The sequence below is a fragment of the Cibotium barometz genome, chromosome 11, assembly GCF_041138505.1.
Source record: "Cibotium barometz isolate CiBa-2024 chromosome 11, ASM4113850v1, whole genome shotgun sequence".
Classification (NCBI taxonomy): Eukaryota; Viridiplantae; Streptophyta; class Polypodiopsida; order Cyatheales; family Cibotiaceae; genus Cibotium; species Cibotium barometz.
The window spans coordinates 57837202-57861087 of NC_141056.1; the positions used below are offsets into that span (position 1 = coordinate 57837202).

Sequence of the window (23886 nt, forward strand, 5' to 3'; positions counted from 1 at the left end):
TTCATATTGCTTATTGACCATGACAATGAACTCTTATGAGCCGGAGTAAGTGTAGAAGGGCAATTACCCATGGTTATGGAGTTGGTTGTAATTGACTCAATCAATATGTGAGCAAGGAAAGATAAGAGGGGTGCCTGAGCCATCCCATAATCAAAGGGATTGTAATGCCTAATTGGCGCATTTGTATAGAAAGGGACTTCCCGACTTATGAAGGCTAAGGAAATATAGAATCTCGCTTCTTTGTTATCTCCTTCTTAGGGCATTTAGTTTATATATATGCGTGTGTGAATATATATATATATATATCTCTTATGACACCTTGTCCATCATTTTTGGGCTTCATTTTGAGTTTCTTAAGGTATCGGTGAAACCCTTGGGAAAATTAAGGGGATCAATTGATGCCGGCCGAGAAAAGATCAAGGGAGGATTATCATGATGCAGAAGTTCTAATTTAGAAAGGATTAAGGAAGGTCACTCACCAGTGGCGCTGCCGGCCATGGATGGAGTTGGCAGCTAGTCGACGAGATCACCGCATGAAATGCGACTCTCAGCTTCTTGTCTTCGGAATCGCCACCTAGATCAGGCACTCAAACCGTCCTCACTAGGAACGTAACAACAAGATGCTTCTGTCTGCAGGCCCCGCTGGTCGCATCATCATCATTCTCGACATTCTGAAAAGCAGCAAAAGCTCAACCTCCACCATTTTTATCAGAGATTCTTTAGGTAGATATGCTCTCTTCATCGCCTTTTCCCACGAAAAGAAACCTGTTTGTGCCAGCCAAGAATGCAACGAACTAAACCCTACACTAATTCTAGATCCCCAGCAAGGTCATGCCGTTACCTTTGCGGCGAGTTTGAGGAAGCTGCATTGGATTAAGAAAGCAAGATCTGCTGCACATATGACTAACCCTTAGAACATGTGCCCTAACCGTGGGCGTTGATAAAGCTTAAGGTTGCTGCAGTTCACAGAGTGCAGCAGTACATTAATTTGCAGATTTGAGGGAAGGGCTTCTTTATATTGTACAAAATCTGTATAAGGCCGGCGTCTATGCATGATTCCCATAGACAGGATCGTTATTAGGGCTTTGCAGTAGTACACTAGCTAGTCTACTGGCGAGTACGCTTGAGCATGACAACCCTAGTCGAAGATGAAGAAGATTTTCCGTTTCCGATCAATTAACATGAAGGTCTGAGAGCCATGGAAGTTAATTTCTAGCAAGTCTTGCCTTTGCGTCTTGTATAATACATGCACATCTTCTTCATGTCCGATTCTCCATGCTTAATTTTTTCCTTTTCTTTCTGGTTAGCAGGACGTCTTCGCCGATAACGAGGAGAGGAAAGAAAAGGCTTCTAATTTGGGATCATCAGCAAGGCGGCCTGATCAGACTGTATCAGCAGGCAAAGCGAATTTTGTAAAAGCAGCCAACACGGGACTCCATCGTAGAGGATTTAATCATCAACCCACGTCCAAGAGCAAAGCAGGTGGCGTTTTAACGAAGGATCATCACAACAAGACAAACAGAGCTGGGCGGCTGAGCCTGCATGCTGAAGAGAACCCCAGACTGGGGCGCAATCTTCCCAAGCAGAATGAAGGGGAGCAGATTGCCGCTGGATGGCCTTCGTGGCTAACCGCCGTCGCCTGTGAGGCTCTCAAAGGCTGGATCCCCAGGCGAGCGGATGCTTTTCAGATGATTGATAAGGTAGGCCTGCTAATTAATTCTGGCTTCTGCCACTGCTGCGAGCTACTTGATCAAATAAATCGTTAAGCTGATGATCAAATGTTTTAATTCAACGAGCAGATGATTCCGTAGCTTATCAAATTTTGACCATAATGAGTAACTTTACAAGACCTGTCACCATGACTAATTACCTGTCACCATGATTAATTGGATGCCTGTCATGGCCTTTTGATCCTGGTCTTAACTTCTATTGCAATTACGGATGATTTTTGTCAAGTAAAGACTGAATTATTATATTGATCCTGATCCGTTTCTGCACTAGATTGGGCAAGGCGCTTACAGCAACGTATACAAAGCTCGTGATATCGAGAATGGAAAGGTGGTTGCCATGAAGAAAGTGAGATTCAATACTTTGGAGCCTCGAAGCGTACGATTCATGGCCCGTGAGATCAAAATACTAAGGCGACTAGAGCATCCTAATGTAGTGGCGCTACAAGGCCTTGCCACATCCAGAATGTCGTGCAGTCTTTACCTAGTGTTTGAGTACATGGACTATGATCTGTCTGCCATCGTCAGCACTCCTGGCGTCACTCTTACAGAAGCACAGGTTAGTAGTGGCATTTCCCTTTACTAATTTGCACAGCTAGCTGGTAGAAGTTTTCTTGAAGAAAATTAAAATAAATTTGCACATTGATATATTATGAAATCTTACCCTACATCCAACTTTGATTTAGCCTCGTTTAATTGTTTTTATGTTGCTTCTATTGACCATAGATTGCTAACATAGCACGCGTATGGCTTCTTCCTTCTATTGACCATAGATGATTAACGTACTACGCATAGGGCTTCTTCCTACTATTCACATCCCATGCTTGAGTTGATCCAACCTCTAAGTACCCTTAAGCCCCTTCTTTGTACTGCTTCTAATCACATGCAAGTTCAAATCTTAAATCCTTCCTTGCCTAGTGCTTGACAAAAATTTAAAAACCTTTAACTAGATGTTTCATTTTAATTAAGAGTTTTAATTAAGAGAAAAAAGAAAGAAGTCCAATCGGGAAGGTCCAATCGGACGATCCGACTCTCCAATCGTCCGATCCTGCTCTTAAATCGCCTCCAATCTCCAATTTTTACACCTCCAATCGCCAATCGCCAAATTGGATCGTACTCATTAGCATAACTTCAATCGTCAAGTCTCCAATCGGCTGATCGTTGTCTCCAATCACCTTAAGTCTAATCGTCCGCCCCAACATGCCACCATGCGATCACTAGTCAAGCCAAGCGATATGATCGATCGACCAATTGCCTTCCATCACTTATGCCACGTCATCAAAGCCAAATACAAAAACACGAACGTGCAAGCGATCGAAGAGTGGAAAATGCTGCATCCTGCCCCACCACCTCCGTCGAGAGACGATTGACCAGGTAGTGATCTTTCGATGCTGTATTATTGGATAATAGTGTAGTGTTTGGACCTGTGGCTGGATTGTAATTTGTGTGTGGTGCAAGATCACACGCGCGCACAAGAATTAGGGTGTATTGTAGTTTCATTTATAGGTCTTGGATACACAGAGAGGCCGCTTGCCCTCTGGTGTAGTGTGTGGTCCAGTGTATTTCCAGTAAGAAGAGGAGCTTTTTGTTGCGCTTATTTTCTGCTAGTGTGCCGCGTACAGGGCCCTCATTGCAAAAGTAGTATTATAGGATGTCCGTTGTGATTACATTTCTGTCAACGTTGCATTGCATACACTGTTGGATGCCTGGCAGTGATTATTTACAGGATTGAAAAGAGTGGAACCGCATTGGAACATCAAGGCGTTGCAGATTTGGCCATCAAGGCAGTCATTCCAGGGAGTGATTGTTTACAGGATTGAAAAGAGTGGAACCGCATTGGAACAGCAAGGCATTGCAGATTGAATGCCTTGGCCATTGCAGGTGGATACATTACATTAATCGAGGATTACAAAAGTCCTTGGAAGCACAAGTTGCTGCATTGGAACACCCCAAGGGAGAAAAGAAGGTCCAAGAGCCCAATGCAGAACCATACACTACTATAGGCCTCAATGAAGCCAAGGATAGCTACATAGACAAAGAGAGCTTACAAGCGGTGGGGGGTAGCATCCTTAGGTTCCACTTCTGGTATCCCGTCACCTAGCTCAACTATGCCCACTGTGTGCCCACACCAGAGTGTAGGAAGCTTGCACTTGAAAACCAACAGCAAGATAAGCTTTGGACAAGATAGGGATGCTGCCTATCTTGGAGCTGCTCTGCCACCATGGGGCGTGGACCTCGAAAGATGCTTTGAGGCCAAAGCCACTTACAACTAAAAGACAAAGTGTGTGGCCATAAGCTCATATGAAAAAGAGGCACCGAAACATATTATCAAAATCACCCTAGATCTAGTCTGGCAGGTGTTGAATATGCCCACAATGACCAAAGATTGGGACAAGAAAATTAGCACCTTGGCTGAGAAGAGTGAGTTCTTCAAGACCACTCAGCAAAAGCCCTACTGGAGTGAAATTATCTTACCATCAGTTGTGGTGATGCCCTACAAGATCTATCATACATATCTATCATTTTACAAATCCTACAAGACCACCTAAGCAAATGTGAGCATCTTGACTAGGTCCAATAAAGCCTTGAGGATGTGTCAGAACCCCCAACAAGCAAGGGAGAACTTTGTGGGGGGCATCCATTACGAGGTAGTGAGGACATGCAAGCTGAAAAACCCCAAGGAGTTGTATCTTGGGATCTCAAGGCTCTACTCACTTGGATTATTCATCAAGGCATGCAGGGCACAAAGAGGTTGCCCCCACCATTGCCAAGGCCAACTAGTTCCAACTCCAATAGAGGAATTGAAGCCCCAACAAACCCCTACAGGTGAATAGGAGCCTAGTAAAAAAAAGTGAACATGAAGGCACACGTCCATGGGTTTATTGATCCAATTACCCAATGTTCACAAAATCTTCACCAAATGTCCATAATCATAGTCTGAACAACCTATTCCAAGAGGAAGAGACACTCACTTCCATCTTGTCCGCACCTGTTCACATTGGTGCTTTTACCTGAGACACAACACTCCCCTAACGATGTGTCTTAACATCCCACATCCAAACAAAAGAAGAAGAAAGTTATTTGTCATTATCAATAAGCAAGGCCAAATGAAGAGGCTGAAAGATAAATATTGACACAGAAGAGGCCAAATCATGGAACAATTAGGCTCAAAGAAGTATAAGTAGAGGGAGAAAACCAAGTTCCATTGCAACCTATAGATATATACAAGAGACCAAGGAGAAGAACCAAGAGGACACCAAAGTAGAAGACAAAGGTAGGATCCCAACTCAATGGTCTGGCCAATTCAAAATGCTTTCCAAAGAGGCAAAACAGGTCTAAAAAGAGGAGGCAACCCCCTCCACTTGAGAGCCAAAGGTGAAAGAGGCCTATGCTGAATCAATTATCTTTAGCACTCTTAAATTACTGCAAGCCCACACCTCTAAAACATAATAGTTTGAAGCACAGGTTGAGAAAAGAGAAAATCAACACATTCAGGGCTTAAAAGAATTATTGGAGACCAAGTACGAGAAACTTATGCATTCTTATATCCAATAATAGACTTTAGTTTCTGTAGAAACACAAAAGGTTGACACTTTATAAAGTCACCTGGACAAGGCCAATGCCTATCTTTAAAAAAAGGAGGAGACTAATAGAAAGCTCAACATAGAGCTGAACAAGGCCTATGGGAAGCTGAGCTAGGGCTAAGAATTCAATTAAAAACTATCCAAAAAGCTCTTGAGATCACAAATGCAAGCATGAAGTCTTATCTAGGGCTAAGAATTCAATTAGAAACTATCCAAAAAGCTCTTAAGATCACAAATGTAAGCATGAAGGCTTATCTAGAAGCCAAGGATGAGAGAATGAGAAGATTAGAGGTAGAGGTGGCGGCACTAAAGAAAAAGGAAGTTGGAAGCCCCTTAACTCTCTTTTGTCCATCTTTAGAGCTAGATGAAGACAAAGAAGCTGTCCTTAACTAAATAGCCAATAAGCTCTCAGAGCTTGTGTACCAAAGCCACCGCCCACCGAAGTACTTCAAATTGGGTAGGCACGCACTCGGCCATATTGTAGCATTATATGGTAGTGATGTGTGTGAACACACTTAGGACCTTCGGGGTACTTTTTTCCTCACTAGGAGGTTTTTTTTCCTATGCGTATGTACACCCTCTTATCTACTCATTTTGGGGTGTATACTTATCTTTTGTATGTGGCACACATTTGTTCATTCTAATCTAGTGAGTTTGTGTGCTCTTAAACTTCTAGCAAGAGATGGCTAAGGTTCCTTATGCATCAGCAGAGTTGGCAGTTTGATGTATGCTATGATAGCTACGAGGCCCGACATTGCATTTGCAGTGGGAGTTGTTAGCAGGTACATGGCAAATCCAAGCAAGAAGCATTCGGAGACAGTGAAGGGTTTGATGCGTTACTTGCGAGGTACGCAAGAGATGTGCATATTCTTTGGTAGACGAGATGCATGTGTACTGGGCTACACAGATGCAGATTATGCAGGTCACCCTGACACGAGGAGGTCTACTTTTGGCTATGTGTTTACCTTTACTGGAGGTGCAGTGTCATGGATGTCACGTGGACAGAAGTGTGTTTCACTCTCTACCACAAAGGCTAAGTATATTGCAGCCACAGAGGCATGCAAGGAAACCATTTGGCTTAGTCGGCTAGTGGGAGATTTGGGAGTTATAGTTGATACTCCTGTGTTGCATAGTGACAGTATGAGTGCTATACAGCTGGCATGAAATCCGGTCTTTCATGCAAAGACCAAGCACATAGAGGTCAAGTATCATTTCATCAGAGAGGTACTTGACGACAAGCGGCTTAAGCTTATTAAGGTGCATATACAGATGATAATCCTGCAGACCTTTTGACGAAGGGTCTAGCATCTGAGAGATTTGCATGTCTCAGAGAGATGATGGGCATTGGGTGAGCACTATGCTCGCATGTACCACTCTCGCTTAGAGCCACATTGGCCTTTAAGTGGGAGGTTGTTGGGGATAAAGGTCCCTGTATATGGGTATCTTAGCCCATCATATATAAATGGAATAATAGAAGATAAGGTAGTTTTTGCTACCACAAAAAAAAAAGGTTGTGTCGTCTCTCTCTCCTACTCTCCTTGTGTGCTTACCGCTTCCAACTGCTCACACACGGCAAGGTAACCATGATCCGTTGGGACGGGGAGTGCTCTCGACTTTGATCCTCTGCCCTACCAACTTCTTCCACAACAAGTATTTTCACACCCCCCACGACCTAGTAAGTCTTCCCCTGCCACCACTGAACTACCACCAGAACTCAACCCACCAAGAATATGGATTGGACTCCCAATCGAAAATGATCTACAATGGTGGCAAGCCCACATATATCCCATGGTCCACACCAATCTCATATTCTTGGAGGCATGGAAAGCTCTTGGAAAACCCACACTAATAAAAGAAGACACTTACATTCAAATATCACATGAAATGCGTCTAATGAGTGGGGTATTTCATTCCTAAAATTTCTATTGGAAATAACCAGTTGGAGTGTAGATTTCATGTTATAGATGCAGGAGGCACTCCATGGCCGGATTATCATTAGAAAAGAATGGATTGATGCCACTCACTACCAAACGAATTGGCGTGAAAAAATGGCCACCATGGAAATCAAGGGCCAGAAGGCCACAATCCTCTTGTGTCCCCACAAGAGGAAATCATACACACACCCTCGACCCCGAGGGATTGCCCTTCCCCCTCATGCCGCATCCTCATCACTTGCACTTTCCCATGTACCCACACCCCATGCCTCACCAAATCTAGTCAATCGACCACTGTCGACACCATCCATCAATGACCATCAAGCCTCGTCGCCAACATTAACCCTCAACGCTACATCGGCCCCCCACACTGCACGCACCCCGACCTCATATCTTTATCATGATACTCAATGGTGGGTGCCCAAGAATCTTCTTGCCACTCAAGGATTCTACAATGGCTACACAAATCTATGGATTCCCAGACGTCCATTTCTAAAACCCAAGTGCAAGAAGCAAACTAAGCCAACAAAAACCAACCCAAAGCCAAAGCTTCAATGTTGGCTCGTCCCCGACCACCTTCTATTACGAGCACAAGGCTACTATGAAGGTAACATTCGGTCGCCTTTAGCTACCCAAGCATGCCGGCTGTGCTCATCCCACACACCAACTCCCCAAGAAGCCGCAACGATAAAAGGCCCCACGACCACCGGTTTGGCAATCCCAAGCACAACGAAGCTAACAACGTGGGGTGCCTACCAATGTGCTTAAATCTCAAGGCTTCCATGAAGGAAACACACACTTGTGGCTCCCAAAGCCACAATCAAAAGCCTCTCCTCCACGTCGACAACCTAATCATAGCTCCAAGCCTTGTCGACAAAAAAGCCGGAAGCCTCGACAACCACGGACCTTCATCACTCGGCAACGTTGGGTCCCCAATGTCTCTTAGAAGCCCAAGGCTTCCATGATGACAATTCCGTCATTTGTCTCCCATGTCATACCCCTCAGTAGTTTGCCCAAACCACACCCACCATGCCAATACCTATCCAATCGACAAACATGGTTTGGCAGCCACCAACGGGCAGGCAAGTCCCCTCCTCGACAAAATCCTCCAAACTTTGTCGACCAACGGGCAGACAAGTCCCCTCCTCCTTGATAAAATCCTCCGGACTTGCCCACGCCCAACCCATGGGCACTCAAAAGCTCAATTTTCCCACCCCTTTTACCTAACAGAGCCTCATCCAAAAAGCTCCACCCCTCCCCGTCGACTTCATCACCAAACCAAGGGGCAGTGCTACACATGGCTGAGCTTATCTAACCACTCAAAGGTAAACTCACAACTCTCACCACATGGGCCACTCAGTACAAAACCCTTTTTAGGTTGCGACCAATAGGCACATTATAATTTATTTATAATGTGCCTAAGTGATTAGGATCTAGGTGATTAGGACCACGAGCATACCTTTTTCCCCCGCCCATGCACATTATAATTTATTTATTTTTAAGTACCTAAGTGATTAGGATCTAGGTGATTAGGACCACGGGCATACCTTTTTCCCCCGCCCATGCACAACACCCACAAATCTCATTGGGCTTTGTCCTATGCATACACACCGCACAAAGCTTCATCCTCAATAGCCATCCAGGTACATCTCTAGATGGGGAGACTATGGTGGGCACAAACCTGGTCAATGGTATGACCCATCACCTGGATCTTCTTAATCACCCCTGCTTCACACGAATAACTTTGTTTCATGTCTAATCAATCCTACCCTTAACTTTTTCTTTGGCTCCATCCTAGCCATCGACTACCACTCCTATCACCACAGGATCCCAAAGCTTCACTGATAGAAGAAGACAAAACCCCAAAAGAAAAAGAGAGAACACCGCAACCTGATGACTCAACATCCACCATGGGAGCCAAGATACCCATCACGGTGTCTTAACAAAGATGCTAGAGCTTCATGAACATTTCCCGACATACAACATCTCGGAGCACAAGCAATCTCCATGCGTGTTGCCTCCTTGTCCCTCCAGATTTCCTCCCTCGCCACTTACTTACTAACACCGTTATTTTACTAACTCCTCTTTACTCATACCACCTACCACCACTCGGATACTGGTCCTTAAGTATTACATGCTCATCTAAGTACTCTTACTCCTCTAATGAGATGTCCCGTCACAAAGGCGGCAAAAAAAACACAAAAAACAAAATAAAGTGTACAAATGGGGACATCTAAAAAAGCAAACTGATAAGAGCCCATCAGACTAGCTAGATACCAGTACTCCACTAACTTCTTTCCATCATACTAACTTCCCCACCCCCTCTCATTTCCGAAGAGACGGGAGAACCAAGCAAGTGCAAATAAAGTGTACTAATGGGCACATCCAAAAAAGCAAACTGATAAGAGCCCATCAGACTAGCTGGATACTTAATCGTCACCAGTACTCCACTAAGTTCTTTCCATCATACTAACTCCCCCACCCCCTCTCATTTCCGGAGAGACAGGAGAACCAACCAAGTGCGACACTTCCCTACATGCCTCGACAACCCCTCACTGATCACAAGGACACGATTGACTTTACAAAGGGGAGTATGTTAACCACATACTGGGTTAACACATTCCTACGACGACTATGTCCGCACACTTATGTAATGGGATCCGGCACTATATATTGTAAATCTCATCATTTGATGAGAAAAAATCCCTAAAGATTCTCCCAAGTATTGAGCTTCGATCTTGGTCAGCTGATCAAACCATAGAGAAAAGCCTTGTAACTATGTTCTCGGCGCCTCGGGTTACTTACTCTCGAGAAGCCTAGTGGGAAAAGGCTTGGAAACTATAAAAGCCAATTTCTCTTGTTTGTAACTCATTCTCCCATTTGTGCAATACAAGTGGAGTGTTCTCTCTCCCTCTCTCTTGGAACTCTAATCTAGCATGTGTGGTGTGCTTAGGGTTAGGGTTTGGGAGTGATTAGTGTTGATCACTTGTTCCCTCTTGCTTCCTCTCTCCCTCTCTTTCTTGAGTGATTAGGCTAACGCGATTCTCTTCCGCGGAGATCCCACACAATCTTCATGAGAGAGCTTGCATCACCCATAGGATTAGAGCAACTGCCTCGGTGTGACAACACGTGCGGGAGAATGGCGGTGATGAGCGGTACGGTGGAGCTTTTAAGCCATGCTCGAGTGTGCGACAGATAGGCAACTTCCCACGACACATTAGGGTAGGGTTTCCTTAATAGTGTTGTACATAAGAATTTGCCAACAAATGGAGAAGTAAAGAGAAGACAATGCCTACTTTTTCAACAGAGAGTAGGTTGCATACCACGACGATCTAGAGTTAGATGTGAGCATAATGACCTTGATGACTCGCTAATGGAGATCAAAATGGGCCACCAAGGAAGGACAAAGGTTCATAAGGGGGTGATAAGATGAACCCGAAGAAGCCAAGCAAAAAAGAGGATTAGACGATTCTAGGAAAGACGAGGGCAATGGGCCAAAACCAAAGCACAAAATTGAAGCCAAGGAAGCTGAGAGCACGATAAATTCTAGCCAGCAAAGCAAAGAAGAACACAAAATAGATGGCTCACACACAGATAAAGGCAAAGAGAGGGTTGGACAAAGGAGATGACACTCTTTGAGAGCTGCCACCATCAATTAACTCTCCGAGACCAAACCCACAAAGAAAGGGACCCGAAATTCAGACTACCAAACCCAAGGAAGACCCATGGCTAGTAATGACATATTGGAACATCCCGCCCACTGAATGGTATCAGACTGAAGATGAGCAAACCTCTAAGGAGGATGTTTATGATGCCACCAAAAGGCATCAGGTACTATAGCATGACAACATCACAAGGTACAATAAGCTAATCTATACAATTGCAGAATACCATAAGCCCCATCAGAGGCCACCCAGCACAAATGACGAATGGACATGCCACTATTAAAGGCTTATCTAGGAGCCCGATGGAAATAGTTATGGGAAAATAATCTAAATCAACTGAGGGCTCGTTTCACATAACCCACAAAGGCAAATTTCTATACTCAAGGTACCATACAAAATTAGCCAAGATGGAGACTTCTCTGGTTCCGCAACAAGGGCTGAGTTTATAGAGACACTTACAAGGAAAGAGACACTTACAAGGTACCATACAAAATTAGCCAAGATGGAGACTTCTCTGGTTCCGCAACAACAAGGGCCAAGTTTACAAAGACACTTACAGACATGCCCCCTACCGCCTAAAGGATTCATCCACAATATATGGAAATACCCACGATCTACAACTAGAGTGAGTATTCAAATAAGCTCCAATACAATGAATATCTAGTCAACTTTCTGAAGCTTTCTGAAGCTGCCATCATTGCACATGGAGAACAAATGGATAAGTATTAGATGCAACAAGTGATGAGATTCCTTTTGGAAGAACATTACAATTCAGAGGATTTCCATGTGCAAATGACCTACAAAATCTTTGCAGATCTTCTAATTTTCTTGGAAAATTATGAGAATGTAAAGATAAACAAGGGATGGAATATTTATTATGAGCATCCTCTCACCAACAACTGGCATTTGACTTTGCCATCGGCCCAACCCACCAACAGATCTACAACAGGTACTACGAAGCAAGTCCGATACCTTCCAAGCCATCATCTACAGACCTTCGAGGAGTGCTTCTTGACAAATTTTTTGCAAGCAGGAATGTCGAGAATTTTCCAACCATTTTCTATCAACCCACTCCTCTAATTTGAATCTCTCCACAATTTTTCTACCAACAAGATGGTCTTTTGATAAACCACCTCCGACGAAGGAAGCTCCTTGTATGTACCTCTTCATAATCCCCACCCTATCTTAGGTGTTTCACATTATACAAAGCCAAAGGCCTACCACTGTAATAAAAGCCAGCTCATGTAAGGCTCGAGTTGTATGAGGAACATGTTTTGGCCACCCCATAAGTGTGGGCAGCTAGGCAAAGCCCACTTGTATATAAGAGACTTATGGGAGTGTGTGTAGACTTTTTTTATAATACAATCTACATTTGAGCTCATCCTTCATTCTTGCCTGTCTTAATCTTTTATTAATTCTTGCATGCTTTCATTCTTGCACGCTTTCATGTTTAGGTTAATCAAATGCTATCGAGTCTTGTTGAGTTGCTTACTTACATGTGTGAGTGCATGAGTGTGTGTGCGCTTAAGGTAAGCTTGCTTAATTCTTGCTTGTGACCTGAAAATATGCATCGATAGATTTACCATTCTGGGATAGTTCTAAGAACTCGTTTATCTTATCTTCTTTGTACCCTGGTGGAGAATATCTTTGGAGCAAATACATCTTCAAATCGTCCCACTTTAGTTGGTTTTGATTAAGGTGGTTGGCTTCAACATGGTTCTTCCAACTTGAACGAGCTAGACAATCCAATTACGAATAACTTTGGCCAAATTATTCCCTTCACCACGAAAAGGTGCTAGTTGAGATTTGTGCAAAGCTTCATGAATGTCACTATCAAGCTCTTCTACCAAGTGGAAAGATTTATCTATACGGCTTATGGTGACTATTCTAAAAAACGATAATCATGCATTTAAAGCTTTGAGAGAGGTGATTTGCAGAGTAAAGGCAAAAGAAAAGATTTTTTTATTTACTCAAAATCTCTTATTACATGTCAAAAGGGAATTTATCTAATCCTTGATTCTAAACAAGCAAAAATTTATATATTGTCCCATAATTACAAAGTTTTGATAGCAAAGATATGAACCTAAATGATTTAATCTAGATAAATATCCATCTAGGGGTAATGATTTCATCCCTTAATCCTATATTTTTTAACTAAACTGAGTTTTTCGGTATGATCATAACTAAACTCAATTTGAAAGTATAAAATGGGAGAAAATCTAAGCTAACCTTGATGATGAATTTTTCTTCAATGTCAATCGAGTGATGAGGCCACATAAGGAGTTTGATGAGGCCACATAAGGAGTTCTTCGTAAGGTTATCCAAATTAATAATCCCTAAATTTGAGACAATATGTAGCTATCCTTTCTTTATCATCATTTGTCATATACTAGAAAGAGATGCTAATAGCCTAATACTCATTAGGCTATTATCAATGTTCAATTTGATGTTAGGGGCTATTACTATGTCGCACAACTATACGTTTAATATTTTGAATTTAAACACATTGCTCAACAAAAGAAAAATCTTTATTTATATATCAATCTTATTTATGCACAACATCGTCTTTTGCGTCGTCACATATATCTTAGGTTTAGTACTTCATTTCTCACATGACAGGTCCTATGATACCGTCTGTGGTTATTAAAATTAGGGGAAGTAAGGATCTGGCTTCTAGGGATAAAGAAGCTAATAGCTTCAAAAATTCATCTATGAGCTATAAGGTATGTAGACACAGATCTCGAGGGATGCAATACTAAGAAACCTTATGTATCACATGCATTCAATGGGGTATTTAAAAAACCCCTTACCTGTGAATTTCTCGTGAATAAATTGAACCCCTTTTTCTTTATAGACTTATGGGTTTTTTTTAAATCAATTTTTAAAAACCCTTCTGTAAATGTATTTCTATAAATTTACCTTAAAATTTTGAATTAAAAAATCCTTCTGTAAATGTATTTCTATAAATTTACCTTAAAATTTTGAATTAAAAAATCCTTTCATTTGAACTCACATGCTATACTCACATATTTTTAGGCGAACCCCCCGAGCCATAGATGCACATAGCTGGAGCCTCTTTATTATTCCAAATTTATAGCAAATCATAGTTACACAGAGATTGTCTCTGAGAATTCTTGCCTAATGGGGCAATGAGCTTAAGTGTGACCAAACTTTCCAAGAGTGAGAGTAGGGTCCACATATACACACTTGCAAAGTTTGGTCACCACATCAGAGCACATTTGGTTGTAATGTGCATTCTATTTATCTAGTTTCCAATGTATCATGACCTTATAGAGCCCCTCAAAATTAGGCCTTTGGCTTGCATTTTGAAACTAGTTGTGCTCCGATGATTACCAAAACTTACAAGAGTGAGGATGGGGTTTACATATACACACTTGCAAAGTTTGGTCACCATCGGAGCACATTTGTTTGTGTAATGTGCAATCATTTTTCCAATTTTTAATGTATAGTGGCCTTAGACAACCCCCTCAAAATGCCCACACATTGCTACCAAATGTGCTCTCATGTGGTGACCAAACTTTGCAATAGTGAGGGTGGAGTCCATATTTACATACTTGCAAAGTTTAGTCAACTATCGGAGCACATTTAGTTGTGTATGCCGAATGCTTAGTTGTAATGTGTATGCCAAATGCTTAGTTTTCAATGGGTTAGTCGTTAGTTTTCAATGTGTTGTGGCCTTAGAGAGTCCCTTCGAAATTGTTCCTTCGACCTACACATTGCAACCAAATGTCTTTCGATGAGACCAGACTTTGCAAGAGTGAGGGTGGTATCCACATATACACATATGCAAAGTTTGGTCAACATCGGAGCACATTGGTTGCAATATTCATGCCAGACACCTCAGTTTCAATGTGCCACAGTCTTAGAGAGCCTCGTGGAAATTGGGCACTTGACTCGCACATTGTAACCAAATGTTCTTTGATGGTGAAAAAACTTTACAAAAGTGAGTGTGGGGTTCACACACACACACATAAAGTTTGATTGCATCATCATCTTATGATGTGCATGCGAGATGCTTAGTTTTCAATGTGTCGTGGCCTTAGAGAATCTACTTGAAATTGGGCCTTTGTACTGGACATTGGAACTACAAATGCATTGATGGTGACCAAAATTTTTTAAGTGTGTATGGGATCCACATATACATACTTACAAAGTTTGGTCACCATCAGACCACATTTGCTTGGTTTTCAATGTTTCATGGCCTTAGAGAGCCCCCTCGACATTGGGCCTTTGGCCCACACATTGTAATCAAATGTGCTCCGATGGTGGTGACCAAAATTTACAAGAGTGAGGGTGGGGGCCACATTATACACTTGTAAAGTTTGTTCACCATCGGAGTACATTTTCTTGTAATGTGTGTGCCGGATGCTTAGTTTTTAATGTGTCATGTGGGCATTAGAGAGCCCCCTCAAAATTGGGCCTTTGGCCCACACATTGCAATCAATTGTACTCTAAGGTGACTAAACTTTGTAAGAGTTAGGGTGGATACAAATATACACGCCTACAATCTGTGTTCCATTTGGTTGCAATGTGCATTCCATTTGCCTTGTTTTCAATGTGTTGTGCACTTTTGGAGCCCCCTCGAAATTGGGCCTTTAGCCTGCACTTTGCAACTAAAAGTGCTCTGATGGTTACCATACTTTGGAAGAGTAAGGGTGGGGCATGCATATATACACTTGAAAAGTTTGGTCACCACATCATAGCATGTTTGGTTGTAATGTGTGACCCATTTTTCTGGTTTTCAATGTGTCGTGGCCTTAGAAAGCCAACTCGAAATTGGACCTTTGGTCCATACATTTTTATAATAAAATGTGCTTCAATGTTGATCAGCATTTGCAAGTGTGTATATGACGTCCACATACACACACTTACAAAGTTTCGTCAACATCGGAGCATATTTGGTTGCAATGTGCGACCCATTTGCATGGTTTTTAATGTATCATGGCCTTAAAGAGGCCCCTCATGAAATTGGGCCTTTGGCTAAAAAATTGCAACCAAATATGCTCCGATGGTGACCAAACTTTGCAAGAGTGAGGGTGGGATCTACATATACACACTTGCAAAGTTTGGTCACCATCAGAGTATATTTGGTTATAATGTGCAACCCATTTGTCTGGTTTTCAATGTGTTGTGGCCTTAGAGAGCCCACTCGAAATTGGGCCTTTGGTCTGCACATTGCAACCAAATGTGCTTTGATGGTAACCAAAATTTTCAAGTGTGTATATGGGGTCCACATATACACACTTGCAAAGTTTCGTCACCATTAAAGCACATTTGGTTGTAATGTGTGACCTATTTACCTAGTTTTCAATGTGTCATGACCTTAGAAAGCCCCCTCAAAATTAGGCCTTTTATCCACAAATCACAACCAAATGTGCTCCAATTATGATAACCAAACTTTGCAAGTGTTTATACATGGACGTGGACCCCACCCTCTCTACTAAAGTTTGGTCACCATCAAAGCACATTTAGTTGCAAAATATGAACAAAATGTGCTCCATGTGGTGACCAAACTTTGCAAGTGTGTATATGTGGGGACCCTCACTCTTGCAAAGTTTGGTCACCATTGGAGGAAATCTGGTTACAATGTGTGAACCAAAGGCCCAATTTTGAGGGAAGTCTCTAAGGCCATAACACATTAAAAACTAAGCATCTGGCACATACATTACAACTAAATGTACTCCAATGGTGACCAAACTTTACAAGTATGTATATGTGGACACCATTAAAAACTAAGCATCTAGCGTGTACGTTACAACTAAATGTACTTCGATGGGTGACCAAACTTTACAAGTGTGTATATGTGGACACCATCATCGCTCTTGCAAAGTTTGGTCACCATAGAAGCATATTTGATTCCAATGTGTAGGCCAAAGTCCCAATTTTCAGGGGGCTCTTTAAGGCCATGACACATTGAAAACCAGGCAAATGGGTCACACATTGAAAACCAGGCAAATGGGTCACACATTGTTGCAACCAAAATGTGCTATCATGGTCATTTCTTAGCGTTTAATTTTATATTTACCCATTTTTCTAAGTTTTTCAAACAAACCCCCTTATTTGGGTCCACCCCACCCACTTTCTAGTGGTGTATCCGTTTTCTACTTCAACCAAATCCATAGGCACAACCAAAACCCCATCCAGTCCCCTGGATGCAGCCTTGGGGAATGCACTACTAAGAAACCCTATGTATCACATGCATTCTAGGGGTATTTAAAAAACCCCTAACCTGTTAATTTTTCATAAATTAAATGACCCCATTTTCTTTATGCAATAACATATTTTTTCCAAAATCGATTTTAAAAACCCCTTCTGTAAATGTGTTTCTATAAATTATGTGGTATACTTACATATTTTTAGGTGAACCCCCTGAGGATCTAGCATGCTGCCCCATTACCACTGGGCCTATGGAGTCATCGAGTTTATGCACACTCCATGACATACAAGTCTTTTGAAAATTGACATTTAAACCTAAAGCTTTTATACATCAAAATGTACTAAAACTCATACTGAAACTTTGGAATACCATCCAACTACTACTACTAAAACAATGTCACATATATCTAAAATATCTCCCCGTGCCACACCTCTTCTCCTCCAACCCAAGAAGATATGAACCACTGAGCCTGAGCACTCCAACTTGTGCTATTGTCTGGTGAGAAGTCCTAAAGTCTCACATCCCAAATCGTATCCCAAATTAGCAAGAGTCGCTTCTAGTGGCCATACCATTCCTAAGACACGAACACTCCAAGTCATGATCACACAAGTATCTAAAGATTGGCACATACATCTAGCCTAGACCATGCCTAGCCTAATGACACTGAGGAGGCGCCTCTATCCTCACACTAGGCATGTCAGGAGAACACCCACGTCCACTGATATGGGTTGACTATCTTCCTCGACGATAAGATTCACCACTCAGATGACATCTGCTCGGCTCACATTAGTTAATGTGGTATGAAGCTCCACAATAAAGAATATTTCACCAAGCCTAGATAAGAAAATTCATTATCTAGGCCATATTATATCCATTGGGGGAACATGGATGGATCCTAAGAAAAGGGATGTGTTTCTCAAATGGTGTGAGTGTCACGTGCATCCCGCACTTGGATGCTACGTGGACATATTTGAATAGCAGGTGTAGGACCTGGAGTGGAAACCGGTCCCATGTGAGCCCCAGTCCAGGATGATTCAGCCAGGGTTCCACTCTAAGCATCCAAGGTTAGGTGTACAAGTCCTATACATGGTCTTCGTCAGGTGTGCATTATCCTACACAACATGAAGTAGTGCCAGTCCATACTGTAAGTCTCCCTCTGGGGAATGATTTCAGGTGTTGTAGAAGTGGGGTAGCCCTTAGGGCTACCCTAGAAATAGGTATTGTATCTCGTAAATGGGGAAGAGGTAGGCCTTAGGCCACCCCAAGGGTCCCAAGAGGCCCATGGCTTTTGCACACCAGCCAAGGAGGTTGTGGCTCAGTTTTGCGGCCAGCCCAAGGATGGGTTTGGTAGGCTATCAGCTAGCCCATTAGGGCTTGGCCAGCTAGCCGAGGCTAACCTAGCCAAGCGGCTAAGGCTTATGGGCTACCCAATAGCCATACATAGGCCATAGTGGCTGCTTGTAGGCTAACCTAGCCAAGTGGCTAAGGCTTATGGGCTACCCAATAGCCATACATAGGCCATAGTGGTTGCCTGTAGGCCAGCCACCAAGACAGTGCACAGGGTGGCCAGCAAAGCATGGTGTGAAATCGCCTATTAAAAAGGACTTCAGCAAGTCGTGCAGGCCGACCCCTGTTTGGGCCAGCCGACCATCTCACCTTTAGGAGCTATAAGAAGCTTAGGTAAGAATTCAGTCAGGCATCTCATTATTCACAAGGGGTTGTGTGTTCCAAGGGCGAGGAAAACCAAGGGAAGCTCTCAACCAAGGTGAAGAGTGCAGATTAAGAACCAGATTTGATTTGTGTTATTTGTACATGATTATAATAAAGCAAATACACCATTTGTGGTGGGGGCCTTACAGAGGGAATTCAGCACCCAATACTATGTCGTCCGACTCCCCTCTCTCTCTCTCTCTCTCTCTCTCTCTCTCTCTCTCTCTCTCTCTCTCTCTCTCTCTCTCTCTCTCTCTCTCTCTCTATTTTTGCACATCTCTCTCCATGTTGTGCATTATCTTTGTCATGTGAAAGATTACTAAATTTTGAACATTGCAGTTACCGATTCTATCTACCAAGCTTCTACATGCTACATTGAGCCAAAAAACATAGGAGCACTACAAACTTTTCTAGGTTTATCAAGGTTTTACCAACAATATATAAATGATCATGCGAAGATCGCAGTCCTGTGTGTTGACAGATCAGTTGAGAACTATAAAGGAAAAACTGTCCGTTATTGGGAGGATCTGCAAATGAAGTAGTTTTGAGAACCAAAGACAAAACTATCCATTGCCGAGAGGATCTGCAAATCAAGAAGTTTTGAGAAACTTAGGGTTGTAATCGCAGATGCACCTACCTTGAGAAACTTAGGGTTGTAATCCTCACAAATGCACATAATGGACCCTAATGAATCATTTATCATAGAAACAAACTCTAGTGGGAAAGCCATTGGGGTCATTTTAATGTAAGGGGGATGCCCAGTTGCATTTGAAAGCAAAAAGCTTGACCGTGCCCAGAGTAACTTCTCGGCTTATGAACGAGAGTTACTTGTAGTAGTTCATGCTCTTAAAAAGTGGTGACATTACTTATATGGCACTACTTTTGAGGTCCATATGGACCATGAAAGCTTGAAATTTCAAGTCAAAATGAGTTGAAAGGTAGAAAAGCAAGGTGGGCAAAGATCCTATAGGAGTTTAACCTTCAACTTCCTTACCAAAGAGGTAAATTTAACGTAGTAGCGGATGCGGTGAGCCACATGCCATTGGTGAACAAGGTGAGCTTCACCACATTCAAGAACAAGTTCTTGGATTCACTACTACGTGGTTTGTGTGAGCATGATTAATCTTATTCAGAGGGTTGGCTTGTTGTACACACATGCACATTTGCCAGTAGTAGCCATTGCCTTCCTTGTTAGAAAGGAGTGCTAATTTGGAGAGATTAGCTGAGGTTTTAGCAAGAAGTAGAGGGAGTTCTAGTCCGAAGAGACTAGACGAGTCTCTTGGGTTATGTGCTAAGACAAAGAGCTTGGGGGTGCCATTTGACATTGTTTCAAATGGGGGTGATAAAGTTCATTACGAGGAAAGGTTTAGGAACTTCTCTATATGATGGGTATGCTTTACAAAGGTAGAGTTTGTGTACCTTCTATTGGTGGCTTTCGGCACTAAATTCTTATTGAAAGTCACGATAGTCCAAGTGTTGGTCACCTTGGGGTATAAAAGACCTATGCACTAGTTACAAGACAATATTGGCCTAGTTTGTTCAAGGACGTCCAAGACTTTGTGCTAAAATGCAAGAAGTGCTAGGTCAATAAGCATGAGCATCTCAAAGGAGACTTTCTCCATCCATTGGATATTCCCAAAGGAAAATGGGAGAATATTTCCATGGATTTTATCAATGGGTTACCTAAAACGAGTCAAGGATATGATTCGGTTTAGGTGGTGGTAGATAGGTTGACTAAAATGGCCAAGTCTATTCCTACTAAAAAGGAGGTAAAAACTAATTTTTTTATCGAACATCTCTAGAAGCTATAAGGCTTATCCGCAAATATAGTTTCTGATCGAGATATGGAGTTCTATAGCCACTTTTAGAGAGAAGTTTTCAAAAAGTTGAATATTACTCTCAATATTAGTACGGTTGTGACCATCCGCAATTTGATGGTCAAACAAAAAGAGTCAACCAAGTGCTAGAAGACATGCTTTCAGCGTATGTCAGTAAAAAGCAATCGAATTGGGAAGAATACCTACCACTTTTGGAATTTACTTATAATGGTTCAAACCATTCAGCGATGAGACTAGATTTAGCCTGTTCATGTTTATGTATGGTTTTCAGATGAGATCTCCTATAGCCATAAGGGTAGAGAAGGATAAAATTCAGTCTGTCAAAGGATTTTCTTGAGAACATGTGAGATATGATAAAAGCAACAAGAGATAACATTTGTAGTGTATAAGATCATGTAAAAACATACGTTGACAAGATCTGTAGAGAAGTGACCTTTGAAGAGGGTGACTTTATGAAGTCGGAGACTCTCAAGATGGGAAAGTGTCAAAAGCTTTCTCCTAGATGTTTAAAATCCTTAAGAAGTCTGGTAGTTTAGCATACAAACTTGAGTTACCAGAGAGCTCTCGAGTACATTCTATTTTTCATGTCAATAGAATACGAAAAATAGTGGATCATCAGAACACTGTTACTCCTCACACATTTTGGTGGAACTTATTGAACCATCGTCTCTTCCATATGAACTTGAGAGGATTCTTAGATTTAGGGATCGGAACATACTGTGTACCGAGAGGCACTTGTCAAGTGGAAGAACAAAGAAGAGGAAGCATCCACTTAGGAACGCTTAAGTATACTTAGTTTGTTTTCGCTCGCGGACGAAAACTCTCCTTAAGGAGGAGGTAATGTCACGTAGCTTGTAATTGGCTATGTAGGGCTCGACCAGACATGGAGCCTGATTTCTGGAGAGCGATCGACGGGAGTGTCCAGGGTTCAAGGGTGAGGCCCTCAAGTTAGAGGATCACAGGCAACCGAAAAGGTGTGGGTAGGCAGACCACTACATAAGCCCGATAGTGTGGATTCTTATCCACATTCCTTTACGGCGGCTGGGTGGTGAACAAAAGCCCTCCTCTCCTTCCTCATCTTGGTGGCATCCTATGGGCAATGCAACACTAAGATATCATTGAAAAACACAACAATAAAATTTTGATGCTTCAAGAATATTCTATTCATCATCCTACTGAAAGTAGTTGGAGCATTAAACAAAATTATATAAGTAAAAACTCATAGTGGCTAGTTTAGGTTCTAGAGACAGTCTTGAAAATGTCTCCTTTATCTATACAAATCTGATAGTGGTAGGGTATAAGACACGATAATGAAATTGAAACCTAAGTATTAATAAAGATACCAAAACAAACTATTTCTAAACCTAATGTTCCGTTATCTAATCATAACTACACACACGAGATGAGATGATGGAAAATACTATTTTAGGCAAAGGTGTGATTGCATTAAAAGAGGTAGATGTACAGTGGAGACAAGCAAACACAATACACATGCTAATAATCCTAACAGAGGTAGATGTGCAATGGAGACAAGTAAACACAATACACATGCTAATAATCCTAACACTAATCTGTATTATGTACAATGAATAAACTATAACCAAATTATTCAAAGTACGAAGATGATCAACTACTTGTTGGTCTCTTAGCCCAGGTTGCTGTTAATCCCATATGCTAAAGCAAACACTCATAGCAAATGACAGCTTTAGATCTGTCCTTGCTTTTCAAACATGTGTTCTCCAAGTGCATTGAGAAGCCTTGAACTAAAAAATATTGATGGTCAATTGTGGAGAGTTAGAGGTCTCTTTATAGGGTTCATCAAGATTGTTTGGACAGACATTGGAGTTAATGGTTACACTTTTGAGTCGAAGTCTTTTTTAAAGTTTAGCTTAATGTTTGGTTCTAGCTCTTAGTGCTTTAGGTCTAGAGTTTACAGTTCTCTGTTTTGCTATTTTGTTTTTTGTTTTTTGTTTTGTTTTGTTTTGTTTTTGTTTTTTGTTATTTGTTATTTGTTTTATTTTGTTTTGTTTTGTTTTTTTGGGTTAATGTCTTAATTAAAAGTCTTCGTTTGATATTATCTTTTGATTTCCTCTCCTTAGTAGCTAGGTTTGTTAGTTTATTTATTTTTTATCTTTCAAATGCTTTGTAAAAGTCTTTGTCTTTCTTCACCATTATTTCTTTCTCAAATCTCTCAATTCGCAAGTTCAGATTTTTCTGACCTTATGAAGGTATATATATATATATATATTGTTTTTCACTTGATTATGGTTGGTTAATTAAAGTGTTCTAGCCCACGATTGTGGTTGGTTGATTAAATTGTTCCAACCATTATAATCTACAACCTTATCATGAAGGGTTCATCAAGAGTGTTTTTCACTAGATTGTGGTTGGTTGATTAAATCGTTCCAACCCATTATAATTTATAACCTTATCATGAAGGTTGCCTACCCCCATATCGGGCACTCAAAATTGGTTGGCCCACACCTGCTCTCAATTGTTATGTTAAACTATTCACTAAAATTGTTGTTCTCTTTATACCTTTCATTAAATGTTTGTGCTTACACGTTGATATTTAATGAAAGGTTATATCTTTAAAGAAATCCTCATTAGCACCCCCTTGTTCGTTCCAGGATCTGCGGAGCAAGGTTCTCTCTCGGGTCTTTCTCTCTATTAGGACGCATGCACATGCACACACACATACATGTCACATGGTTTCTGGATAGGAATGGGTGACTAGATAGACATGGTCAAGAGCAAGGTTGCTTTTTGTGACTGACGTCAAACCCGTTTTTGGGTATTTTGGTCGTAAAATATAGTCAGTTATTGTTTTTATGTATTTTTGTCGTAAAATAATTTAGAGCGGTCATCAAAAATAAGGTAGAATGTGAAAAAAAAACAAGTGGGTTGGGTGACCCAAAGAGAGCCCTATCCTACATGCTCTGGAAGTGAAGAACAACAGAATTGCATTGGAAACTGACCGCCACAAGTTAGTGAAGTGGTGTTGTTTCAGAGTCCCAAGGTCATGTGTTCAAACCCTCCCTCTCCAAGGGTGGTATGTGTTGTGTTGTACTTTCTAATTCTAGCCAATTTTAAAAAAAAAGAATTGCATGGAAAAGAACGGACAAAAAACCAGCTGGGCCTATTTGGTCGACAACAGGTTGTCGACTCGTAGAAATAGCAGCGAACTTACAAAACAACGGCTCGATGAAACAGCAGCGAAGCTTCACGCGAGGTTCAAACCCTGACTCTT

General features: G+C 41.7%; 1 protein-coding gene across 1 annotated transcript in view; it reads left to right on the forward strand.

Annotated features, from left to right (window-relative positions):
• The first annotated feature begins 771 nt into the window (after positions 1-771).
• The window catches only part of LOC147634381 (putative serine/threonine-protein kinase At1g54610), a 60902-nt gene continuing 37787 nt past the window's right edge, over positions 772-23886 (forward strand). The window contains exons 1-3 of the mRNA XM_086805522.1: positions 772-1187; positions 1311-1700; positions 2002-2286. Coding sequence (XP_086661648.1) covers positions 1149-1187; positions 1311-1700; positions 2002-2286 — 714 coding nt within the window. The 5' untranslated portion in view covers positions 772-1148. The remainder of the gene's footprint in view (positions 1188-1310; positions 1701-2001; positions 2287-23886) is intronic.